The 16,481-nt window shown below is 43.3% G+C and overlaps 1 protein-coding gene across 1 annotated transcript in view; it reads left to right on the forward strand.

Moving 5' to 3' along the window:
* Positions 1-13,046, forward strand: part of LOC122565351 (ufm1-specific protease 2-like) — a 63,656-nt gene extending 50,610 nt beyond the window's left edge. Inside the window, exons 9-10 of the mRNA XM_043721235.2 lie at positions 1,415-1,539; positions 12,834-13,046. Coding sequence (XP_043577170.1) covers positions 1,415-1,539; positions 12,834-12,917 — 209 coding nt within the window. The 3' untranslated portion in view covers positions 12,918-13,046. The remainder of the gene's footprint in view (positions 1-1,414; positions 1,540-12,833) is intronic.
* The last annotated feature ends 3,435 nt before the right edge of the window (positions 13,047-16,481 follow it).

Raw genomic sequence — 16,481 nt, forward strand, 5'->3', positions numbered from 1 at the left:
CTCCAATCCTGGCAACATCCTTGTAACTCTTTTCTGAACCCTTTCAAGTTTCACAACATCTTTCCGATAGGAAGGACACCAGAATTCCACGCAATATTCCAACAGTGGCTTAACTAATGTCCTGTACAGTCACAACATGACCTCCCAACTCCTGTACTCAATACTCTGACCAATAAAAGAAAGCATACCAAACATCTTCTTCACTATCCTATCTACCTACTGCTCCATTTTCAAGGAGCTATGAACCTGCACTCCAAGGTCTCTTTGTTCAGCAACACTCCCTAGGACCTTACCATTAAGTGTATAGGTCCTGCTAAGATTTGCTTTCCTAAAATGCAGCACCTCGCATTTATCTGAATTAAACTCCATCTGCCACTTCTTAGCCCATTGGCCCATCTGGTCAAGATCCTGTTGTAATCTGAGGTAACCTTCTTCGCTGTCCACTACACCTCCAATTTTGGTATCATCTGCAAACCTACTAACTGTACTTCTTATGCTCACATCCAAATCATTTATGTAAATGACAAATTGTCAAAGGATACAGCAAGATATACATAGATTGCAGATTTGGGCAATGGCAGATGGAGTTTAATTCAGACAAATGCAAAGTGGCATTTTGGAAGATCAAATTCAGATGCGAATTACACAATAAATGGTGGAACCCTTAGGAGCACTGACATACAGAAGGATCTGAGGTACAGGTCCACAGATCCCTGAAAGTGGCAACACAGGTGGATAAGGTGGTCACGGTGCATACAACATTTATCAGAAAACTTGGCATATTACAGCAGTACAAAACTTCGGTCAGGCCAAATTTGGAATATTACATACAATTCTGGTCACCACGCTACCAGAAGAACGTGGACACTTTGGAGAGGGTGCAAAGGAGGTTTACCAGGATGTTGCCCGGTCTGGAGGATTTTAGGTATAATGACAGTTTAGATAAACTCAGATTGTTTTTATTGGAAAGGTGGAGGCTAAGGAGCGACCTGATAGAGACCTACAAAATTATGAGAGGCATAAAGAGGATAGTCAGAGACTTCCAAAGGTAGAAAAGTTAACTACTAGAGGGTGTAGGTTCAAGGTGAGAGGAGGAAAGTTTAGGGGAGAAATGTAGGGAAAACTTTTCACCCAGTGGGTGGTGGGTGCCTGGAATGCATTGCGTGGTGGGAGCAGGCACATTAGCAACTTTTAAGGCATATCTTGATAGACACATGAAAGGGAAGTGAACAGAGGGATAGAAACTGCATATGGGCAATAAGTAGAGGGTCTAAGTAAGAATTAAGAATTGCCACAGGCTTGGTGAACCAAAGGGCCTGTCCTGTGCTGTGTTGTTATTGATATCACTACATTTATTGCTGATTTATTAATTCCTGACTTCTTACTAATTTCAATGTTGTTACCAAATTAACAGCTGCCGAATCTACAGCATGTGTCGTGCTGGGGATTGCAGTAAATGAAGAAGCAAATATCAAAAAACTCCTTGTCCTAGACACAGGGTACACAGGAAATGATGACTTGGCCTCCATAACTGAAAAGGTATGTATACGTAATCACCAAAGTAGTTTTCTAAATCATGTATGAAGTTATAGAGTTTTCCATTGAAATTAAATTAGTTTTTTTGATTTGCTTGTGCGATGTGGGCTCAGCTCTAGGACATCTCTAGGAGTTCCTCAGAGTAGTGTACTCGACCCAACTATCTTCGGCTGCTTCATCAATGACCTTCCCTCCATCATCATGCTCAGGGAAGCCAGGGAGGAGATTGCAGAGCCTTTGGCTTTGATCTTTATGTCGGCATTGTCTACAGGAATAGTGCCAGAAGACGGGAAGATAGCAAATGTTTTCCCTTGTTCAAGAAGGGGAGTAGAGACAACCCTGATAATTATAGACCAGTGAGCCTTACTTTGGTTGTGGGTAAAGTGTTGGAAAAGGTTATAAGAGATAGGATTTATAATCATCTAGAGAGGAATAAGTTGATTAGGGATAGTCAACATGGTTTTGTGAAGGGTAGGTCGTGCCTCACAAATCTTATTGAGTCCTTTGAGATGGTGACCAAACAGGTGAATGAGAGTAAAACAGTTGATGTGGTATATATGGATTTCAGTAAGGCATTTGATAAGGTTCCCCATGGTAGGCAATTGCACAAAATACAGAGGCATGGGATTGAAGGCGATTTAGCAGTTTGGATCAGAAATTGGCTAGCTGAAAGAAGACAGAGGGTGGTGGTGACGGGAAATATTCATTCCGGAGTTCAGTTTCTAGTGGTGTGACGCAAGGATGTGTTTCGGGGCCATTGCAATTTGTCATTTTTATAAATGACCTAGATGAGGGTGTAGAAGAATGGGTTAGTAAATTTGTGCTGTGCTCTTCCAGCACCACTAATCCCGATCATAGTAAATTTGTGGATGACACTAAAGTCAGTGGAGTTGCAGATAGTGCTGAAGGATGTTGCAGCTTACAGAAGGACATAGATAAGCTGCAGAGCTGGGCTGAGAGGTGGCAAATGGAGTTTAATGCGGAAAAGTGAGGTGATTCACTTTGGAAGGAGCAACAGGAATAAAGAGTACTGGGCTAATGATAAGATTCTTGGTAGTGTAGATGATCAGAGAGATCTCGGTGTCTATGTACACAGATTCCTGAAAGTTGTCACCCAGGTTGATAAGGTTGTGAAGAAGGCTTACAGTGTGTTAGCTTTTATTGGTAGAGGGATTGAGTTTTGAGGCCACGAGGTCATGCTGCAGCTGTACAAAACTCTGGTGCGACCGCACTTGGAGTATTGCTTACAATTCTAGTCACCGCGTTATCAGAAAGATGTAGAAGCTTTGGAAAGGGTGCACAGGAGATTTACTAGGATGTTGCCTGGTATGGAGGGAAGGTCTTATGAGGAAAGGCTGAGGGACTTGAGGCTGTTTTCAATAGAGAGAAGAAGATTGAGAGGTGACTTAATTGAGACATATAAGATAATCAGAGGGTTAGATATGGCGGACAGTGAGAGCCTTTTTCCTAGGATGGTGATGGCTGGCACAAGGGGCATAGCTTTAAATTGAAGAGTGACAGATATTGGACAGATGTCAGAGGTAGTTTCTTTACTCAGAGAAACTCAGGGGTGTGGAATGCACTGCTTGCAACAGTAGTAGACTCGTCAACTTTAAGGGGATTTAAATAGTCATTGGAAAAACATATGGATGAAAATGGAATACTGTACGTTAGATAGGTTTCAGATTGATTCCACAGGTCAGCATAATATCGAGAGCCAAAGGGCCTGTACTGCACTATAACGTTCTTTGTTTATAAGGTCAGAAGTGGGGATGTTCAATGATGATTGCACAATGTCCAGTGCTATCCATGACTCCTCAGATAGTGAAGCAGTCCATGTCCAAATAGAGCAAGACCTGGAGAATATCAAGCTTTTTGGCTAACAAACAGGAAGCAAACATCATGTCACAATTGTGCCAAGCAATAACCATTTCTCCTTGAATCTTATCACTGTCCCCTGACATTCACTGAATCCCTTATGGATCAATGTCCCAAGGGTAACCAATGATCAGAAACTGACTTAGACTAGCCATTTAAATACTACTGGAATTTACAATATAAGAACAAGAGACTCCATAATTCAGTGGAATTGTAAATAAATCAGAAAACTATCTCCACAGTTCGAAAAAAGAAACTAGGAGGAGCCAGTTAAATAAAACTTTAAGAGTTCGAGATAGGGTTGTACTTCTCTGTAAAATGAATACCTATTTAAAAAATTGGGAAATTGGTTAAAACATTGTCTGCAGTTTGTGTTAAGATCTTTCCATCTTAGATATATAGCTTTGCTTGCATTCTTTTGTGTTTGAAACTTACGTGCTATTGTTAAAGTACATCTGCAACCTTGTGTGAATATATTTCACCATGGCAACCAACTGCAAAAATGACAGATGATCTATCAAGCCAGATTTTAACTTGGGATCTGACTTGTCTAGTATTACCAGCAGCTGGGATCATGTAACCTGAACTAACATGGATGCACTTTGTGGTTTTCATTCTGTTTAGAAAATACCACAGAAAGTCCGGTTGTATTGAGACCAATCTCTTGTAGTTTGTTAACAATACTTACTATTTGTTTGGCTGTAAGATCACAAACTTACACACATTGTACATGAGTGCCACATGCTATAGAATGCAGGGATTATACCATAAAACCATTAGATGTAAATTATTCAGCCCATTAAATCTGCTCTGTCCTTCAGTGAGATCTTGCATAATCTGATAATTCTAAATTCCACTTTCTTACCTTTCCCATATCTCTGATTCTCTTACTGATTAAAATTCTGTCCAAGTCATGAATATAGCTAATGACACAGCCTCTACAGCCCTCTGTGGTAAAGATTTGACCAACCTCTGAGGGAATAAATTCCTCCTCATCTCTGTCCTAGTTGGAAAACTGAGATTATACCCCCAGTCCTAGTCCTAGGCCTTTCTGCAAGGGGAAACAACCTCTCCATATTTACCCTGTCATGTATCCTAAGAATCTTGTATGTTTCAAAAAGGTTACCTCTCATTCTTCTGTATTCCCAATCTACTCAACCTCTTGTCATAACATACCTGGGATCAACCTAGTAAACCTTCTCTGGGGTGTCTTCAGTGACAGTATATCTTGCCTTAGATCAGGAGACCAAAACTGTTCATAGTATTACAGATGTGGTCTAATTAATGCCTTGCATAGTTTTAGAAAGACTTCCCTGTTTTGAACTGCATGCCCTTTGGAATAAAAGCTGACATTGCATGTGTCTTCTCTATTACCTACTGAACATCTATGCTTGTCTTTTTGTGATTTATGCACAAGACTCTCAAATTTATCTCTGCTACAGTTTTCTGTAGTCTTTGTCCATTTAAATAATACTCAGTTCCTCTATTCTTCCTGCTAAAGTGCATAACCTCATATTTTCCCACATTATATTCCATCTGCCGAATTTTTGCCCATGTCTATCTCCCTCTGCAGATTCTTTGTGTTATCCTCACCATTTTCCTTCCCGCCTAATTTTGTGTCCTCTGCAAATTTTGCTATAGTACATTCACATTCCTTATCCAAGTCAATATATATTGTAAATAACTGTATCCCCAGCACTGATCCCTGGGACACTCCAATACTTACAGATTGCCATCCTGAAGGTGCCCCTTTTATCCCAATTCTATTCATTATCCAATCTTCTATCCAAGCTAATACAATATCACTGCCCCATGGGCTCCTGTTTTATTAAATAGTCTGAAGTCCCATCTTCTCATTAAGAATATCTTACATAGTGTTGTGTGGCACTGTTGCCATGCAAAAAGGGACAGACTTCAAAAAGATCTAGCAACTCAAGACTGAGCACCATAAAGTGCTGTTAACAATCAGCAGCAGCAGAATTATACTCCAAAAAATCTGTAAGTTCATGGCCCAGTATACCCCCACTCTATTACCATCCAGGTTCAATGAAGAGTGTAGGTGGACATACCAGGAATAGCACAAGGCGTACCTAAAAATGAGGTGTCAATCTGATGAAGCTACATAACAGGGCCACTTGCCTGCAAAACAGCATAAACAGCAAGGGTTAAACAGAACTAAGCAAACCTATAACCAACAGATCGGTTCTAAACACTACAGTCCTGCCACATCCAGTCATGAATTATTAGATTAGATTACTTAGATTAGATTACTTACAGTGTGGAAACAGGCCCTTCGGCCCAACAAGTCCACACCACCCCGCCGAAGCGCAACCCACACCATACCCCTACATTTACTCCTTACCTAACATTACGGCAATTTTAGCATGGCCAATTCACCTGACCTGCACATCTTTGGACTGTGGGAGGAAACCGGAGCACCCGGAGGAAACTCACGCAGACACGGGGAGAACGTGCAAACTCCACACAGTCAGTCGCCTGGGGCGGGAATTGAACCCGGGTCTCTGGCGCTGTGAGGCAGCAGTGCTAACCACTGTGCCACTGTGCCGCCCACTCTCAATGGTGGTGGATAACTAAACAAGTATCCCCTTCCTCAATGATGGGGGAGCCCTGCACAAAAGATAAGTCTGAAGCATCTGCACCAATCTTCAGTCAGAAGTGCCAAGTCAATGATCCATCTCAGCCCCCTTCGAAGGTTACCAGCATTACAACTGCCAGACTTCAGCCAATTTGATTCACTCCACATGATACCAAAAAACAGGTTGGAAAGGCTATGAGCCCTGAAAACAGATTGGAAAAGCTATGAGCCCTGAAAACATTCTGTATTGAAGGATTGTGCCCCTAGCCAAGCTATTCCAGTACAGTTACAACACTGGCATCATCCCAACAATGTGAAAAATTGCCCAGGATGTCCTGTTCACAAAAAGCAGGATACATCCAACCTGGCCATCAGTGTACTCGATTGCCAGAAAAGTGATGGAAGGTGTCATCAACAGTGCTTTCATATGCAACACTAACCTGCTCCATGATCCCCAGTAGGTATCAAGAGGGCCACTAAGCTCCTGATCTCATTACAGCCTTGGTTTGAACATGGACAAACGAGCTTTATTGCAGAGGTGAGGTGAGAGTGACAGCCTTTGACATCATGACTGCATTTCATTGAATGTGGCATCTATGAGCCCAAGTAGAACTGGAGCCAATACTATCAGGGAGAAAGCTCTTCACTGCTTGGAGACATTCCTAGCATAAAGGAAGGTGGTTGAGGTTGTTGTGTCAGTCATCACAGTTCCAAGACATCTATGCTGAAGATTGTCCAGGTAATGTCCTTGGCCCAATATCTTCAGCTGCTTCATCAACAACCTTCCTGCCATCATATAGAGTCAGAGTCATAGAGTCATACAGCATGGAAACAGACCCTTTGGTCCAACTAGTACACATGACCATGTTCCCAAAATAAACCAGTCGCACTTGCCTGCATTTGGCCCATATTCCTGTAAACCTTTTAGTCATGCACCTGTCCAAATGTCTTTTAAATGTTGTAACTATACCTGCATCTACCAATTCCTCTGGCAGCTCATTCCATATACAAATCACCTTCTGTGTGAAAATGTTGCCCCTCAGATCCCTTTCAAAGCTTTTGTCTCTCACCTTAAAAATATACCCTCTAATTTTGAACTCACCTACCGTAGGGAAAATATCTTTGTTATTTACCTTATCTATGCCCAGCATGATTTTATAAACCTGTATAAGATCACCTCTCAACCTCCTACATTCCAGTGAAAATAGACCCAGACTTCCCAGCCTCTCCCTGTAATTCAAACCCTCCAGTCCCAGTAACATCCTCATAAATCATTTCAGTGGAGGTGTTCACTGAAGATTTCACTATATTTAACACCATGACTCTTCAGACACAGAAGCAGTCCACATTCAATTGCAGCAAGACTTGGTCAGTATCCAGCTTTGATCCATATGCGGCACAAAACATCAGACAATGACTATTTCAATAAGAGGTAATCTAGCAATCTCCCCTTGACTTTCAATGGTGTTATAATCACTGAATAGCACATTATCAAGATGGGTTACCATGGACCTGAAACTGAGCTGGCGTAGCCAATAAATACAATGGCTGTAAGAGCAGGTCGTTAAAACAGTATTGTTTATGGAGCTTTGGCTTCTTCTCCCAGATATTGCTAGTTGCTTTCAATTCCTGTCTAGGTTAGTCCTTGTCTCTTAACGGTTTATTCCAGACAAAGCTATTGGATGCTTCACTGCAAATATGTGAGCTATAGACTGGGGCTAGAGGCAGAATTCATGGTGGTTGAAAAGAATGGTGCACTCCTTCTGAATACAGAAACTGCCTAAGCCTTTGGGTTGCTAGATATCAGATTGTATGTGAACTATGTGAAATCCTTGCAAAGTTTTGCGAGCAATTTGGACCAATGTTTTGCGCAATTGGGAAGTTGCACAATCTGCAAATGTGAAGTTTGTAGCTCAGCCCATACATAGAACATCTTTTTGTTTGAAAGGAGAAGTTGAGGCAAAGAACAAGGAACAGATCAATTAAGCTATTACAGGGTGATTTAAAGGACCAGCCCCAGGATTATTGGGTCTTAACCAAATAGTAAGATCAGTATCTGTGTTTATGTGCAATGTGTGAATGAAGTGCTGATGTAAGCATGTCACCAAATTCCCACTGTGGAGAAAGTCTTTTCAGAGCTGTCAAAAGGAATGATATTTTCCAAATGAGATTTAAATGGGAATGCCACCAACTGGAGCTTCATCCTGATTCAGGGCAGAAGTCTTTTGTCATTTGTTGTGAATTTTACCGACACAAGGAATTGTTATTTGGCATTAATGCTGCACCAGATGTTTACCAAATCAAAACCATAACGTGATAAGGGGGATTCTAGGAATAACAAAGATCTCAAAGAATATCATTATTTTATAACTGAGACTGGCGGGTGGGGGGGGGTGGGGAGGGCACGTCTCCCTAGTCCCACTACTCCCTTGGCCACAACAAAAAGATGCTTTTTCAAATCAGCAAGTTGACCAATTAAATATCTCATCTTTATCAGCTTTAAAATGAAAAGATCCACCAAGTTTCTTAATAAACTTGGTTCTGGGTTTATTAACAAAGTTTATTCAATAAAGATGCAATAACCGGTTAACATGCACAGTCAATAGCATAGAAGTATAAATTCCTATTCAAATTCAAAACACAGACATTGACAGACACACAGACACTCTTCAAGAAAAGGCCTCTGGCCAAGAACATGAATGGATAAAGCATAGGATGCTCTAGAGATTGTTGCTGTGATGTTCTGGTATGTGTGTTGGTCATAATCATATACAGTTGTCTCTGAAGATCTGCAACCCATCTTGCACAGGAAGTACAATCTTCAGCTGCTCCCTCAATCACTCTTTCAAAAAAATAAATAGGTTTCCCTGAAGTCAATAAGAAGGTTTTCTTTTCAGAAATGAAAGACATCAGCTAGGCTAGCTGCTTTCCTCCAACCACGTTTGTACCTAGCAAGCTTCTTTGCAACTGAACTAGAAAAAGCAAGGACCTCTCCAAGCCAGTCACCTTTCAAAAGCAGCCCCAACAGGGTCAATAGCAAAGCAAGCAAGCAGTTAACACCACTCCGTGACTAACTGGTCAGGTTCACAACCCCCAACAACTCACCCTCCCCTCCTGGCACCTTCCCCTGTCACCATAAGAATTGCAAAACCTGCGCCCACACCTCCTTCCTCACCTCCTTCCAAAGCCCCAAAGGAGTCTTCCACATCCAAAGTTTTACCCGCACATCCACCAATGTCATTTATTGTATCCTTTGCTCCCGATGCAGTCTCCTCTTCATTGCCTTCTCACAGAGTGCTTTAGGCAACATCTCTGGGACACCCGCACCAATCAACCCCACCGCCCAGTGGCCCAACATTTCAACTCCCCCTCCCACTCTGCCGAGGACATGAAGATCCTCTTCCACCACCATTCCCTTTCTACCCGACGCCTGGAGGAAGAACACCTCATCTTCCGCCTCGGAACACATCAACCCCAGGGCATCAATGTAGACTTCACCAGTTTCCTCATTTCCCCTCGCCCCACCTTACCCCAGTTCCTACCTTCCAGTTCAGTACCATCCTCATGACCTGTTCTGCCTGCCTATCTTCCTTTCCACCTATCCACTCCACCCTCCTCTCTGACCTATCATCCCCACCTCCATCCACCTATTGTACTCTTGGCTACCTTCTCCCCAGCCCCACTGCACCCTCCCCCCCCCCCCCCCCCCATTTATCTCTCCACCTCAGAGTCTCCCTGCCTTCACTCCTGATGAAGGGCTTTTGCCCGAAACATTGATTTTCCTGCTCTTTGGATGCTGCCTGACCTGCTGTGCTTTTCCAGCATCACTCTAATCTAAACTCTGACTTCCAGCATCTGCAGTACCCACTTCTGCCTAGTTAACACCAATTGTCATGTGATTCATACAAAGCCTTGGCTAAAAAAACTGATTTCCACAGTGAACTTTTAATGAAACTACACCAGGTATGTGCAGAAAACCTGAAAAGAATTTTTTTCAATACCCTTCAAAATGTATGTCATCTGAGCAATATTAAAAATAAGCAGTATTTACAACTTTATTGATGGAAACAACATAGAGGATCATGGTGAGGGACTGAGATTAATATTGGCCAAATTGCAGTTAGTAGGATTGATGGTAAATGCAGGCAAGTATTTGCTGGATGTAACTGAGCTAACTGGGATAAACCCATGAGCACATCAATCCAACAAGGGTAGCAGAACATGAATCACAAAAACCCAGCAAAGCGAGACATTTTAAAGAACTTGTTGTGCAAATATTGCAAACCCCGATCCATTGTGCAAGTTGACCACAAAAGGTGAATAGTTCAGATTTGATGACAAACAAAGCTGCATTCTGTGTTTTGTAGGAAAAGTGTAAATCCCTGGGATACGGTGATTCAGATGAACCAAAAAATGCCATTATAGCTAATAATACAGTAGGATTAGGGGCAATGTTAGCATAAATGCATGCTGATGACCCAGGATCATTGTTGACAACTCATGATACACTCAGAGCAATGACAACCAGAGAGATTAAAAGAGAATCAGACAAAGATCCAGAACTCGATGTCATAACAGAGAATCCAAGCTGGAGAAGTAATCATTCAAGGTGCATAATGCCGTATAATATTGACAATGCACAGTTAGAAAGTGTGTTCTCAGAGACTACAGACTAATGGCACCACACAGCATAAGTAGACCAGTGACACTAATTTATGGGGGTCACTTGAGAGTAGTTGGTACTAAACAGAACATACAGATTAAAGTATTATGGCCAGGAATCGAGAAAAAAGTGGACCATGTTTGTCAAAGCACATTATAATGTCAGCAATCAGCAGTCCCAATCTAGCAGCACCAGTACACAGGTCACTGTTACCAGTTGGACTAATAAAGCATGTAGTAGTTGACTTTGTCAGCCAACTTCCACCAAAAAAGTCCATAATAGTGGTGATTGATAATTATAGCTAACAGTATAAGAACACTGTGATGAAACAATGATGTCTGTGCTGATTTTAAATCAACTAGTCATTTTGAATTCAGACTATGAGCCACAATTCATTTCACAAACCGATGCAGATTACACACAAGAGGGCTACAGAGCTAGGGATAGAGAATAGGACCAGTACCCTTCCACAGACACCCTCCTTCGACTGACTGAACTGGTCCTCACCCTGAACAACTTCTCTTTCCAATCCTCCCACTTCCTCCAAACGAAAGGAGTAGCCATGGGCACCCGCATGGGCCCCAACTATGCCTGCCTCTTCGTAGGATATGTGGAACAATCCATCTTCCGCAACTACACTGGCCCCACCCCCCACCTTTTCCTCCGCTACATCGATGACTGTATCGGCGCCGCCTCGTGCTCCCACGAGGAGGTTGAACAGTTCATCCACTTCACCAACACCTTCCACCCTGACCTCAAATTCACCTGGACAGTCTCAGATTCCTCCCTCCCCTTCCTCGACCTTTCTATTTCTATCTCAGGCGACCGAATCAACACGGACATCTACTACAAACCAACCGACTCCCACAGCTACCTGGACTACACCTCCTCCCATCCTGCCCCCTGTAAAAACGCCATCCCATTCTCCCAATTCCTTCGACTCCGCCGCATCTGCTCCCAGGAGGACTAGTTCCAAAAACGCACATCCCAGATGGCCTCCTTCTTCAAGGACCGCAATTTCCCCCCCCGACGTGGTCGACGATGCCCTCCACCGCATCTCTTCCACTTCCCGATCCTCCGCCCTTGAACCCCGCCCCTCCAACCGCCACCAGGACAGAACACCACTGGTCCTCACCTACCACCCCACTAACCTCCATGTACAGCGCATCATCCGCCGCCATTTCCGCCACCTCCAAACGGACCCCACCACCAAGGATATATTTCCCTCCCCTCCCCTATCAGCATTCCGTAAAGACCACTCCCTCCGTGACTCCCTCGTCAGATCCACACCCCCCACCAACCCAACCTCCACTCCCGGCACCTTCCCCTGCAACCGCTGGAGGTGCAAGACTTGTGCCCATACCTCCCCCCTCACCTCCCTCCAAGGCCCCAAAGGAAACTTCCATATCCGCCACAGATTCACCTGTACCTCCACACATATCATCTATTGCATCCTTTGCACCCGATGTGGCCTCCTCTATATTGGGGAGACGGGCCGCCTACTTGCGGAGCGTTTCAGGGAACACCTCTGGGACACCCGGACCAACCAACCCAACCACCCTGTAGCTCAACATTTCAATTCCCCCTCCCACTCCACCAAGGATATGCAGGTCTTTGGACTCCTCCATCGTCAGACCACAGCGAAACGACGGTTGGAGGAAGAACGCCTCATCTTCCGGCTAGGAATCCTCCAACCACAAGGGATGAACTCGGATTTCACCAGTTTCCTCATTTCCCCTCCCCCCAGCCTGTCTCAGTCAAATCCATCAAATTCAGCACCGCCTTCCTAACCTGCAATCTTCTTCCCGACCTCTCCGCCCCCACCCCAGTCTGACCTATCACCCTCACCTTGACCTCTTTCCACCTATCACATTTCCGACGCCCCTCCCCCAAGTCCCTCCTCCCTATCTTTTATCTTAGCCTGCTGGACCAACTTTCCTCATTCCTGAAGAAGGGCTAATGCCCGAAACGTCGATTCTCCTGTTCCCTAGATGCTGCCTGACCTGCTGCGCTTTTCCAGCAACACATTTCCATCTCTGATCTCCAGCATCTGCAGACCTCACTTTCTCCTTAAACATTGTTCATCTCTAAAATAAATAGGATTACTCTATTACTGAAATAACATTTATTCTAAGGGCCATTTTATCTCTTATATTTCAGGCTGTCGATTGGAAAGATGAAGAATTCTTGATGGGATTGGAGGCTTATGGCATATGCCTCCCTCAGAGACCAGACGGTGTTTAACACTACCACAACCTGACTTCATGCATGGATAGAACTGTGGCTGGAATGGAACTTAATTTTCAGATGCACAGAACGCTTACAATGTTTCTGTACTTCAAATCAAATAAGAACTTGAGTGTCGAGTACATGTGCTTCACAAAGTACCGCAATAAAAACAGCAGCTGAATATCCCTTCACTACTTTATTGTCTGATTTCCAAGATAGTCAAACTGTTAAGGTCAGGGGTGCTCATTGGAAAGAACTTGATTGGCTTTCATTCTGCTTTCTTTAATATTTAACCATCAATTTTTGGTTATCAGTCACTGGGGTGAGGGGTTAGGGTGTGGCTTATCAAATAGGCTGCCAGTCATAATATGGAACATATGAGGCCTCATTGGGAAAACCTCAGGGAAGAAATCAGAGTGAGGGAAGGAAGACATTGGTCTCAGAGGAGAGGTTAGTGCCTCGTGGTAGGGGGAGCAGGGATCAGAGGCGTGGGGGGAGAGGCTTAGAAGCTTTGGGATGGTGACTGCGGACAAGCTGAGATGGGAATGAGGAAAAAGGGCTCAGAGATCTGGCTAGATTGATTGGCCGATTGAGTGGTAAATTCAGAGGTGAACGCAGATTTCCTCCATTGTTATACAGAATGTAGATTTAAAATCACTTAGCCCATAGATCTTTAGTTGCCTCCATTGGATGTAGCTCCTGGGTCCCTAAGTGCTCAGGAGACTAGACTTTTGAGCTGAAATTAAAAAGTTAAATGGAGCACAGAGGCTCATAGCTCTATATTAAATCTGTTTCTTTCAGATGGGTTGACCACCTGTCTACCTTACATCCAGTTAAATTCAAAAGTGAGTGGGTTGAAAGCCAGTTTGAGTTGGAACTCTGATTTCTCTTTAATCTATGCTAGGTCAAACATGTCCATTTCTTAGGTTTGAATTCCCCTCTCTACACCCCGAATGATATTTACATGATAGCTGGTAACATGGGTTACCAGCTGATTAGTACAACTCTTGAACATTAAAACCACACACAAGTATATTGCTCCTCACTGACCTATCACAATCACCCAACCTGCATCTACCCATCGCTTTCCCAGCTACCTTCCTCCCCAGCCCCAGCCCCACCCTCCTATTTATCTCTCAGCCCCCATCCCCTCCCCTACATTTCTGATGAAGGGTTTATGCCCGAAACGTCGACTGTCCTGCTCTTCCGATGCACCCTGACCTGCTGTGCTTTTCCAGCGCCACATTTTTCGACTCTGACTCTCCAGCATCTGCAGCCCTCACTTTCTCCATAGTGTTAGCCTCAGCAAAGCTATAAAATGCAGTGGATCACACTGGCAGTTACTTCCAGCATCTTTTTATTGTATCATGGAATACAGGTGTCACTGGTAAGGCCAGCATTTACTGCCCATTCCTAACTGCCCTCGAACTTACTGGCATGCTAGCCCCTTTCAGAGGGAAGAGTCAACCACTTTGCAATGGGTCTGGAGTCACACGTAGCCCTCACCAGGTAAGACTGGTAGGTATTACTTCACTACCAGACATTAGTAAATCAGATGTATATGTAACAACAATAATCTGTAACATTTCAATGTTACCACTACTGATATTAGCTTTCCTTTCCAGATTTATTGATTGAATTCAAATTCCACAAACTGCCAAATTAGGATTTGAACTTATAATTCCAGACCACACATCTTGGCTTTTGGATTAAATTACCACTACATCACCATCTCTCTCCATCCCTCACATGACATCCTACACTTAGCAAGGCACTGGCATGATCATCCGGTGTCTATTCCAATAGCATGCAGAGAGATCTGAATGTGACATTCTCTCATAATCTGCTCACATCCCATGATAAAATTCAAAATGTTGGCAAGGTGACCATTTGTTGCCCATCACACTTGCCCTTGAGAAGGTGCTGTTAAGTCTCGGTTCTTGAATTGCTCCAGCCCAGCAACAGTAAAGGAATAAGACAATAATTCCATGTCAGGATAGGGTGTGGATGAGATGTTAATCAAAAAGTTGATTTGAACTGGGTATTTTTGAGCTTCTTGTCCATTGTTGGATCTGCATTCTTCCAAGTGGAAATCATTCAATCACACTCCTGACTTGCAGATGGTGTGCAAATGTTGGAGAGTCAAGAGGTAAGTTACTTACATTAGAATTCTGAATCTTGAAATTCTTTTGTATTCACATAAGTGATCCAGTTAAATTTCTGGTCAAAGGAATGCGATAGTGTGGGAATTAGCAGTGATAATGCCATTGACTGCCAGTTGGAGACACTTAAATTTCCTTTTGTTGGAGATGGACATTGTCTGATACTTATAGGACATGAATGTTACTTGCCAATTATCAGGGCAACCTTGAATATCGTCCAGGTCTTGCTGCAATGCAGGCATGTTCTGTTGTAAAATTGGAGATGCGTGAATGCTACTGACCAATTAGCAGCACTGAATGCTTGTGTATGCCAATGGCTACACTAACAACCAAGTTAAGATAATTACTTTCATCAGTGGGGTGCGAATCTAATGAGGGGTCTCACTTAGGTTCAGAGTTGACCTGTGGATGTTATAGAAATGAGTGACACAATACTAAATATTATGTTAAAACAATAATGTTATTAAATTATTAATAAGCAATTATAAAAGAAAAAATAAAATATTAAAAGAAAGATAAACAACTTCATAAAGAAGAAAGTGAGAGATCATTATTTTTGTGGTTCTGTATTTTAATTTTGCTCCAGACTACACATACTTCCTACATCGAACACCTTCCTTGCCCCTGTCTATGTAATTGTATCTACATGGACTATGACAACTAGAACTCTGGAACTGTGCATCACAGGGCAAGTTCCTTCCAGGGATCAGCAGATACTCAGAAACCAAAACAAAAAGCCTGCAAGACTTTCCTCAGCTACAGAGAACTGCGTCGGTACCTGATTATAATGTCTCCTACTACTCGTACCTTCTTATTAAGTGCCCCTGCTACAGAGCCATAGAGACGTACAGCGTGGAAACAGACCCTTCAATCCAATTGATTATCCTAAATTAATCTCGTTCCATTTTCCAGCATTTGGGGCATATCCTTCTAAACTCTTCTAGTCAAATACCCATCCAGATGCCTTTTAAATTTAATTGTACCTGCCTCCACCATCTCCTATGGAGGCCTATTCCATGCACTCACCACCCTCTGAGTGAAAATGTTGCTCCTTGGATCAATAGACAATAGACAATAGGTGCAGGAGTAGGCCATTCTGCCCTTCCAGCCAGCACCACCATTCATTATGATCATGGCTGATCATCCTCAATCAGTCTCCTCTTCCTGCCTTATCCCCATAATCCTTGATTCCACTATCCTTAAGAGCTCTATCCAACTCTTTCTTTAAAATATCCAGAGACTTGGCCTCCACAGCCTTCTGGGGCAGAGCATTCCATACACCCACCACTCTCTGGGTGAAGACGTTTCTCCTCAACTCTGTTCTAAGTGGCCTACCCCTTATTTTTAAACTGTGTCCTCTGGTTCGGGACTCACCCATCAACGGAAACATGCTTCCTGCCTCCAGAGTGTCCAATCC

This window comes from Chiloscyllium plagiosum, unplaced genomic scaffold (genome assembly GCF_037043375.1).
Source record: "Chiloscyllium plagiosum isolate Xiang-an unplaced genomic scaffold, Cpla_swu_hap1 HiC_scaffold_2, whole genome shotgun sequence".
In the NCBI taxonomy this organism is placed as follows: Eukaryota; Metazoa; Chordata; class Chondrichthyes; order Orectolobiformes; family Hemiscylliidae; genus Chiloscyllium; species Chiloscyllium plagiosum.